Here is an 11,076-nt window from a genome sequence, read left to right as displayed (position 1 = left end):
TGTGTAGCTATGACTTTCTGATTCTTCTGCCTCTATTTCTTGTGTGTTGGGAGTATTGTTGTATGCCATTCCTGGTTTATGTAGTGTTAGAAACTGATCCTGGGGCTTTGTGCATATTAATAAAAAAATCAGTCTACCATTTGAGCTGCATATCCATTGTGGGATACTCTTTTAAGTAGCCCCTGATAGATCTGCAATTCCATCTTGTACTTTAGCATGTACAGTTTACTTATAGAAGGTATTCAACACTGTTTAAGTACAAAAAGAAATGCAACCTGATGAAATTTAAACAAAAGAAAATTCTTTGATTTTTGTATTACTTCTTTACCATTAAAAAGTTATCAGAATTATTCTTTGTGGATGAAGGTAATAAATGAACAGTTCCTTTCCCATGTTGGTTCTTAAGAAAATTGTTGTGTTTGTTAGAAGATGTATTAATGGATTCTTTCCATTTAGTGTAGTAACATTCTTTGACCAACTACAGTTTTTCCAGTTGAAACCAATCACTTACCAGTTCACTTTCAATAAGAGAAATGAAGGTGTCATAGGAGAAAGAGGGGTAGGTATTAAAAAAAAAGATATTGTCTTACATGTTTGTGATGATTTTAGAGGCTGGTTAAGCAAGTCTGAAATCTAGTTCCAGGAATGGAGGTTTATAATCTGGATGGCATTTGTAGAGGCACAAGCCAAAGCAGGGCTCCTTTGTCTCTCATGTAACCTCAGCCCTGTTTCCAACACCTAAATAATTTATCATGTTCACTCAGGTAATATCCCCTAGTATAGTGACTAGAGGAGTGTGTGTGTGTGTGTGTGTGTGTGTGTGTGTATATGTATATGTATGCACATGTCATACATGGTTACACCCATGTGTGCCAGAGTTCAATGTCAGGTGCTTTCCTCAGTCACTCTTCACCTTATTTTATGTGACTTTTTATTTCATCTCATTGAACCTGAAGCTCTCTGGTCAGCTGGCCTGGCTGTCCAGAAAGCCCCAGGATCTGTGCTCTGGCCCTCATGTTTGCATAGCAAGCACTTTGCTGGCTCGCTGTGGCCGTGATGAGTTAATGTTCATGGAAACCACCATTCAATGGCAATGGGTAGCCTTCATAGAGAAAACAAAGTGAAGAATAAGATGTCCTAGTCTGAATAAATAGATTTAGATTACCTCATGCTTTTCCTCTCCATTGCTGTGATAAAGNACCCATCTAAACCAGCTTGGTGCGGAAAGTGTTTATTTGGCTCTCTCTTCCACCCCATAGTTCATCACTGAGGGAAGCCAGGGCAGGAAGTCAAGCAGGAACCTGGAGGCAGAAACTGAAGTAGAGATATATCAAAGAGGAACACTGCTTTCTGGCTTGCTCTCAGGTGGCTCAGTTTCCATTCTTATATAGTCTAGGGCCACCTGCTTGGGGGTGCTACTGGCCACAGTTGGCTGAGTTCTCATGTCAATCATTCACCAAGAAAATGCCTTACAAACATGTCTATAGGCTAATCTGGTAGAAGTAATTCTTCAGTGAAGATTCCCTCTTCCCAGGTAATTCTAGTCTGTGTCACATTTGGAAAAAAAACACCCAGCATACCTCTGGAAACTGAATACTGCTACTAAAAATGTGTCTTCTATACTTAGCATATTAGTTTCCATATAGATCTATAAATAACTTGTCTATGGCATTTCATGTCAGCTCACATCTAGTGTCTCCTGGTCATTCTCTTGGTCCTACTCTTTCCCTACTCCTTCTACTCTGTGGTCTCTCCAAGTCTTAGCACCGGGTCTGCTCTCCAGTTCTGCCCACTTACGGGATGTGAAAGCTGATCCAGCCATGTTTGTTGTGGAATATGACTTGAAAATTANCAAGATGTCCTGTCCACCCTATACCTGGGTTTGCCCAGGATATCATTTTTAGGTTTTGGACAACTTATTAGGATTTAGCTTCCTGGATATTTTGTCTCTGACTAGAGAGGAAGAATATATATCTGTGACCTCAGAGGTGTGTTCCCACATCCTAGCACAGAGTCCCCACTCACTTACCCTGCTACCTCTTCAATAGAATTTACAGTAAAAACAATCTATTTTTCAGCCACACAGAGCTGGCTTTCAGTTGNCCCCAGCACATGTGGAAGTCATAGGTCATCTTCCCTTTTGCTCTCTAAGAATTTTNGTTTTTTGAGACCAGGAAAGTCTTACACCAAACCTGAGGCTCCTAATTTGGGCAAGGGTGGCTGGCCGATGACATGCCTGTTTCTATTCACAAACAATGCGGTTACAGATGTGTGTCAGCATTCTTAGCTCTTACAAGGGCGCTAGTGACATGAACTCAGACCCTCCTGCTTGTGCAGCAAGCTCCTTCCCCACCGAGTCATTTCCCAANTACCCACCTTCTTTATTTGAGTCTGAGTCTCTTTGAAGCCCTCGCAGGCTTTGAACTCTTGATCTTCCTGCCTCAAAACTACAGGTGTGGACCACTGGCTTCTTTCTCTCTCTTCTTTTCTTTTTTCTTTTCCTTTCCATTCTTTTCTCTTTTCTTTTCTTTTCTTTTCTTTTCTTTTTTTTATGTAATGGAAATAAGTATTATCCTTTCTTTTTAAATCATTTATAACCTTAAACTATGGTTCTAAGTATATATTGAATTAGACTTGTATAGTAAAGAATATTTTTTTTTTTAAATTTAAGAACAAACTAAATTGTTGATCACACATGAAATTTTATTCATTTACTTACTTACTTTTTGGTAAGATGTGAAGGTAAAGACTCAGTCCACCATGGCAGGGAGCCAGGGTAGTATGAGAGGTTGTTCACGTTGCATTGGCATTTAGAGAGTTGACAGAAAGAAATATTGATGCCTTGCTTTCTTTTCCATTTAAAAAAACCGTCCTCTGCTGAAGGGGTTTGCAGCCCCATAGGAGGAACAACAATATGAACCAACCAGTACCCTCAGAGCACCCAGGGACTAAACCACCAACCAAAGAGCACACATGGTTGGACTCATGGCTCCAGCTTCATGTGTAGCAGAGGATGGCCTAGTCGGACATCAATGGGAGGAGAGGCCCTTTGTCNTATGAAGGCTCGATGCCCCAGTGTGGGGGAATGCCAGGGACAGGAAGCGGGAGTGGGTGGGCTGGTGAGCAAGGGAAGAGGGGTATGCATAGGGGGAAGGGTGTTTTTTAGAGGGGAAACTAGGAAAGGGTATAACATGTGAAATGTAAATAAAGAAAATATCAAAAAAAAAAGCCTCCTTCCTTCTTTCTTTCCTTCTTTTCATCTTTTCTTTTTTTTTTTCAGTCTGTAACTCTAACCTATGGGTAGATCTTCCCTTTTCAGCTAAACCTTTCCTCACAAACATTACTGTAAATCTAATCACATTGACAATAAAGATTAACTACTATCATATGTCTACTCCCTTGTCAGTTAAGTATATATTTAAAATCAGAATGTTCGATCCCTGTTCTTCAAAGGCTCATGAATATCTCACAATGCAAGATACTTTTATTTTACCTATACTAATGACCAAAATCTCAATAATTCTAATATTGCTCAAAAGCCCAATGTCCAAAGGGAAAGGTAGCTCAGTGGACAAAGGCTGCCAAGCCTGGCAACCCGAGTGAGAGCCCCAGGATCCAATGGTAGAGGGAGAGACTTCTGCCAGTTGTCTTTCTTCCTCCATACATGTGCTATGGCACACACATGTGCACATATAGACAGACATACACAAATATTTTTTAATGAACCAAAACTAACTATAAAGCCCCTTGAACGTAATATGGGAAGATGGACTAAAGTAACACTGAAACCCATTTGCACAAACACCAGATGTTACAGTTCTGTTTGTTGCTGGCTTGTGATGGAATCATTGGGACTCCCACAGCCTTAGGTAGCCCCACCCTTTAGCACCCCTAGTCNCCTAACTGCACTCTGCCTATAGCTTTCCTCAGTCTAAGTCTCACAATTCTGGCATCTTAGATGTCTTGCAGTCTCCATTCTAACTCTCTTCCTACCTGTATAGCTTCCTCCTTTGGCCTTTTAAGGTCCTTCTGCAGGCAGTCCAACTCTGCTGTATACTGTCCATCCTCAGTGTTTCTCTGGCATCTTAGTGCAAGCCTCTAGGACACTACCACACTTGAATTTTGTTTGCCTGGAAGCCACATGGACAGTGATGCCAAGTTCTGCTGCATGGACAATGTGTAGCTCATCCATGGCTCTAACACTTCAGTGTTTTGGCAGCTGAGCCTGGGAAACCATTTCCCTAGGTAGCTGTTATTCAGTCCCTTTATTTCCACTCTCAGTTCAATCTCCTCCTTCAAATGAATGCATTTTTGCAAGCTCTGGAGCCTTAGATAGTGAGGTCTTATCCTCAGGGAACCTTTCCTATTGTTTAGGTATGAATCTGAGGTTTTTTCCCTTAGGTGCNTTAATCACTTTAATAATTGCACCTACTTCCTCCACTCTCATCTTGTCTGTAACTTTGAACTCACTTAATGTTTCTTTCCTTGCCTAAGTGCATATATTTAAGAAATATATTCCCATATATTTTTGCTCTGTTTTACTGTAAATATGAGGAAATCAGTCTATATTTTATGTGATCTTGAAATTTCTGGCAAACAGCTTAGTCCATTACTTTTGAATTCACTCTCACTTTAGTTTATATGACATGGTGGAACACAAGAATTTTTTTTTTTGCCAGAATATGAGTGGGTTAAAGCTCACTCTTTGATAGTCTTAATTTCCCCCGGAAACCTTTTCTGCCAGGCCTTTACTGTTTGCGTTTCTATTGGCATCTGGGTCTTCCAAACTCTTACCAGAATGGCCATTAATCTTGGCTTACATTCTGGGACCCCGCTAGCATCCTGCTTCAAACTCTCCCACATTACTCTCACAAATCAGCTCCAAACGCTAAAGCACCACACNGTCAGGTTTATTACATCAACAGCCCCACGCCTTGGTAGCAATTTACTGTATCAGTTACTTAGCTGTGGTAACCAGATTTCTTACAAGAAGCAATTTAAAGGAAGAAGGATTTATTTTGGCTCCTGGTTTGAGAGTGTAGTTCATCATGGTGGGAAGGCATTGTGGTGGAAATGAGAGGCAGTTGGTTCCAATGTGTCTGCCTAAAGGAGGCAGAGAGAGATGAATGCTCTGCTTTTGATTCTTAAAGTAAAAATGAGGTCATGAAAACAATCATGATGACATTGGGCATTATAAATCTTAAGTGCTGAGGAAGTAGTACTGATTTCCCTTACACCGACCACTCTTCAGAAAAAGAAACCCGCCTATTATAAAAGGCAGTAATGACTCAGAACATTTGTGCGGTGGAGGGCTGTTGAACATGGCTATTTTGTAGGTCTTAATGCTGGACAATGTTGCAAATAGCATTTTTTAAATAGAGCCATTCTTGTTCATTATTGTTGTTAGATTGTTTTTACTCAAAGAATTTAGCAGATTTGGATTGATTAATATGAGTTATGATTAAGGAAAATTTGACTTCGAGAAATTTTTTTTCAAATTCATTTAAGGATATTAGTTTTATAATCTAAGAAGAACAGGAGCTGTCAGTCTTGGGGTTTTTCCCCCATTTTGGTGACCCAAGTCCTCTTCATGAAATAGGATGTTGAGGGAGAAACCAGACTTAAGGGGGAGTGTAAAAAACTAAACTGACTGAATGCTGATGTCTAATATAAAACCTCTAATGCCAGTGCCAGCAAGCCGGCTCAGCTGGTAAAGGTACTTGCCACCAACCCTGATAACCTGAGTTTGATCCTTGGAAACCCACATGGTAGAATGAGAATAGACTCCTACAAGTTGTCCTGTGACTTTCATACACATGCCATAGCATGTTTATATATGCCTACACACATACATACAAAATAATTACATGAATTTAAAAGCCAACCCACAACTAATTCCAGTTTTAGCTGTTTAAATGAGAGAATTGACAATATCCATCCCTGTTTAAGAAATTTGCTCNCCTCTCCCCAAGAAATGGTCAATGTTGGACAAACATTTTAAAAGAATTTTCATCAAAGTATTAAACTCTAATAGGAAATGTATCTGTTGTGATCTCAAATTCTAATTTCTAGCACCTGTGAAGAATCTGCATGCCCCTGTCCTCTTTACTCCGTGTTTTAGCCTTACCCCATTCTTGAATGTTAGTATTTTTAAGTATTGTCCTTATTAATTCTTTCTAACTTTCTCTTTCACGTTTTCTTCCTGGATTTGCTGTTCTCTTCAGTCTCACCTCAAGGTCAGTATGCTTGCTAAAAATGTACAATTACACAGAGGATGTAACTGAGGCTCAGTTACTACCCTTGTTCTCCATTCTAATAAGGACGAAATTGATAGAATGTATTTCAGGAAAGTGATGCCCAGATCTAGTTCTGAGCATACAATATGTCAAGAAAGTAAGCTTTGCATAGCAGCGAATGCAAACTTTTGTTCTTTGGAAGATATGAGAATGTTCAGAATGCAGGACTGAGTGGGTTTTTACTGAAAGAACTGAATATGTAAGGAGCCACCAGGGATAGATAGCACNGGAGAGCTTGTTCATCTTGATAGCACTTTACTAGNAGTGCCTTGGGTAAGAACTTAAGCAGGGTGAAAGGGACAATAATGATGTAAATTGAAGTAAAAAAGTGTGATAGAGTTAAAATATAAGCTTGTTTATGTCATATACATTACCTAGCAATTTTCTTGTCATAATAATTAAGTGATATGTTGTTCCTATTTATGAAAGTGCCCATCTCTTGATACTTAGTGGCTAGCAGTAGGCAGGGGAGGTTGTTATTCTCATGGGGAGGTAGGCACAAAGAAATGATTGCCCTGGGTTTAGGCAGTCAAATAACAATATTTAGCTGTGATCTTTTGCTTTAGGTTTGATTTTTCCCAGACAAGGCATTTAAGTAGGTAACCCATATTGGTTTTACATTTCTGATCTTCCTGTCTCTTTATGTTATATGAACTCCAGATTGAAAAGTAATCCCAGATTATTTGGGCTTTCATAGGCTTCTGATGTGTAAGTTTTGCTNTATAAAATTGGGATGATTATCACATGTAAAGATTAAATGAGTTACTCTAAGTAGCACTAGAGCATAAGGCACAGGGAAAANGGTCTTGTTTTCTTGGCATTTTCTCACAAGTACTTAGACTTCCCACAAGACTCCATTCTTGGNTTATTTTCCAAAATGAACCCAATTGCTTTTTATTTCACTTTGATATTTGATTTGTTGTCAGCTTTCTTCACTGTTGTTTGCTTCTGTCCTCTGTTAGTAGTAGAGGTCATAACCTTAAGGAAAACTACCCATTGAGTGGGGGAAATCAACTTGTAAAAACCTTCCTTTCTCTTCACATAATAAAATAGAAACACAAAAACAGTGGGGAAGCAAGCTAGTAGAAAGCTCCCAACGCCTGCAGCTCCTCAGTGGCTGCAACCAAAGATAATTAAATAGTGGGATCCCAAAGAATTCAAAATACCACAACTAGAAATTTAAAGAAGATTCAAAAAGCAAATGAATGAGGTAAGGAAATATATTTGGTATCTACAAGAACACCAATGGTATGGATGAGAAATTGAAAAACATAGTGAGAAAATTGAGATTTTCAAAAAAGAGAATTGAAAAAAGAACTAAATAAAAAATGCAGTGGAAAGTTTTATCAGCATATAGTGTCATGTTGAGAAAAATATCAGTATTAGAACACAAGACAATAGCAGCCAAGAACTTTGGGCNATGAATAAGAAAGCAACCAAATGAATCCATTTGCTAGAAAAGGAAACTGAGAAAAAAAAATTGAGACATAGAATAAACATTCAGTTAAATAATATGAGAAGATCTTTACATTGAGGGAAAAATACAGACATAGGAGAGATATTTAGAGCCTCAGGTACACACAACCAGAAGAAAACCACCCCAGGAGATGCCCTAGTTAAATGGGAAAACTGCAGAGCAAGGGAAGTTATTGAAAGCTTCCAGAGAAAAGCACAATTCATGTACAAAGACAAATNCACTGGGATAATTTCAGAGTTTCCAACAGAAACCCTAAAAGCTAGGAAGGCATAGAATTCTGTCCTTTAAATCCTGAAAATAATTGTCAGACAAAATCATATATTTGCTAAATACATATCTTTTAATTGGTGGAGAGATAAAAACTTTTCAAGATGAGCAGAAATGAAAGCAATTAATGATAACAAAACTAGCACTATAAAAAGTCCTTAAAGGAATTCTATACACAAGAGGAAGAAAGGGGAGAGAGTCAGTCACAGCTCTAGAATATAGCAGTAAATAAGTCTGGTGAGAGGACTAGAGTAGCAAATAAGAACTAGAAAAGAATCAAACATATCCATCTAAGTAAATCAGTATTCACCTAAGGTGAACCTCCTTGTGCTCTGCTAGCAAATTTTATGTCAGCTTGAGGTAAGTTAGAGTCATTTGGGAAGAAGGAATCTCACTTGAAGAAAGGCCACCACCAGATTGGCCTAATGGGGGATTTTCTTGATTGATGATTGATGCAGGAAAGCCAAAAGCTTATTGCAGATCATGCATCTATTAGGCTGGTGGTCCTGGATACTGTAAGAAAGCAGTCAAAATAAGTCATGAAGAACAAGCCAGTAAGCAGCACCCCTCCATGATTTCTATGATCTCTGCTTCAGTTTCTGCCTCCAGGTGCCTGCCCCACTTGCATTTCTGCCCTGACTTTTCTTAGTTTTAGACTGTTACCTAGACATATAAGATGAAGTAAACTATCCCCCCACAAGTTATTTTAGGTCATACTGTTTATCATAAAACAGAAACTAAAATACCAACCAAGAAAATAATCATCAAAATTACAGAAGCCAGCAAATATTCTTTTAGTAGTACCCCGAATATTAACGCTCCCAGTTCCACAAGAAAAGACTGTAAACCAATGAGTGAATCCAAATTCAAGAGCCAAGTACTAGAGAGATGATTCAGCAGTTCAGAGTACGTGCTCCTCTTGCAAAGGACTCAGGTTCCATTCCAAGCACTGGTGTGGTGGTTTACAATTTTAGATAATTCCACTTCCAAGGGATTAGATAATGTTATCTGGGCTCTACCTGCATTTAACACATATGTGCTGTATATAAATAAATGAATGTAAAAACCCATACACATAAAAAGAAAATTTAACTCCCCTCTCCTTAATATAAAGAAATTAAAATCAAGCAAGCCCTTCATTGTTTACAAGAGGTGGACCTTATTGGCCAAATTATACACAGAATATATGTTAAAGAATAGAAAGTTGTAAGTATGCAAAGTGATTAGCAGGAAATGGACAAAAATCGCCATTTTATTTATTTATTTAATCTACATTTCAAGTCTTATCCCCTCCCCCTCCCCCTGCTTCTATGAGTGTGTTCCTCCACCCACCCACCNCCTCCCACCTCTCCGCCCTCAGTTCCCTTACACTGGGACATCTATTGCACCTTCATAGGACCTCTCCACCCATTGATGTCTGACAAGGCCATCCTCTGCTACATATGCAGCTGGAGCCATTTGTACTCCTTGGTTGGTGGCTTAGTCCCTGGGAGCTCTGGGGGGTTCTGGTTGGTTGACATTGTTGTTCTTCCTATGGGGTTGCAAATCCCTTCAGCTCCTTCAGTCCTTTCTCTAACTCCTCCATTGGGGACTCCATGCTCAGTGCAATGGTTGACTGTGAGCATCTGATCCTGTATTTGTCAGGCCCTAGCAGNACCTCTCAGGAGACAGCCATATCAGGCTCCTTTCAGCAAGCATTTCTTAGCATCCACAATAGTGTCGGAGTTTGGTAACTGTGTCTGGAATGAATNCCCAGGTCAGTCTCTGGGTGGCCTTTCCTTCAGTCTTATATCTGACAAAGTAGATTTCAAGCCCAAGTTAGAAGAGATAAAAATAAGTTACTACTTATTTGTAAGGAGACAGTTCAAAGATGATGATATAATGATTACAAATATAGAGTGTTGATGTGCTTAGTTTCATAAAACAAATATCATTGGACATACAGGGATAGTTGGTTCCAGACAAGGGCAGAGGGAGGGACAGGAAATGCTAGGGGGCAGGGAGAGAGAATTATAAAAGTAAGTATAAAATTAAAAAGTATACAGAAGATAATAAGGATAGATTCTCATGAAACTTGAAGAATTGTTAGTGAATACTTTGAAAGCCTATATCANGTAAATTGGAGAGTCTATTGATGGTTAAGGTTCTGTACACAGAATACCTACCAGAGGTAATCCAGTAGCATGTATACACAGCTGGGACATCTGTAGTGTGCACTGATGCTGGAGTCATGATGGAGTATCTCAAGTAAGAAGCTACCAGATAATGAAATATTTACTAGACAGTTGAAGTTAAGGTTTTCTGCATTTTCACCCTCCCACACACACATTGATTACCACTCTGGCTGCATTGTGCTGACTCTNAGCTTCTTCTAAGCTATTAATTACTGCCACTGTGTCCTTCCAGCTGCCATTAATNATCATCTGCTAGGACCTTCTCTGCTGTGACTGTTGTCTGATATGTATGTGACCCATACCTGGGAGAAGACATGGTAGTCAGATGACGTACTCATTGGTGGAAATACCTCTGCTGAAGTCTGAGGGCAGAGTTTCAGAAAATACAGTAATTACTGACTGGATACTGTCAGGAACCATCATCTGTTGGAAAAAAGCTTGCAAAAGAGATAGACAAGAAGTACCTCAAAGATGATATTAATTCACCCAAAAAGCCTAACACAAAGACTAGAGGGTAAGAAGGGCAGAACTTTTTATGACAGGTGATTCAGAAGAAATCAAATACATTTGTGCTAACTTTAGCAACTACCATGTATTTTTATTGGTTAAAACATGAATCCAAGCCGGGCNTGGTGGCACACGCCTTGCCTTTGATCCCAGCACTTGGGAGGCAGAGGCAGNCGGATTTCTGAGTTCGAGGCCAGCCTGGTCTACAAAATGAGTTCCAGGACAGCCAGAGCTACACAGAGAAACCCTGTCTTGAAAAACCAAAACCAAAACAAAACAGAACAAAAAAACCCCCATGAATCCAGATAGCATGTTTGCTCTTCTGGACTACAATGAGGGTGGTGTGACTCCATAT

At 39.4% G+C, this 11,076-nt stretch overlaps 1 protein-coding gene across 1 annotated transcript in view; it reads left to right on the top strand.

Annotated features, from left to right (window-relative positions):
• The window catches only part of Erc1 (ELKS/RAB6-interacting/CAST family member 1), a 277,665-nt gene that overhangs the window by 105,948 nt on the left and 160,641 nt on the right, over positions 1–11,076 (top strand). Inside the window, exon 11 of the mRNA XM_029478247.1 lies at positions 6,225–6,236. Coding sequence (XP_029334107.1) covers positions 6,225–6,236 — 12 coding nt within the window. The remainder of the gene's footprint in view (positions 1–6,224; positions 6,237–11,076) is intronic.

The sequence above is a fragment of the Mus caroli genome, chromosome 6, assembly GCF_900094665.2.
Source record: "Mus caroli chromosome 6, CAROLI_EIJ_v1.1, whole genome shotgun sequence".
NCBI classification, from domain to species: Eukaryota; Metazoa; Chordata; class Mammalia; order Rodentia; family Muridae; genus Mus; species Mus caroli.
The sequence above is the reverse complement of the archived record's forward strand: the minus strand, read 5'-3'. Positions and strand labels throughout refer to the sequence as shown.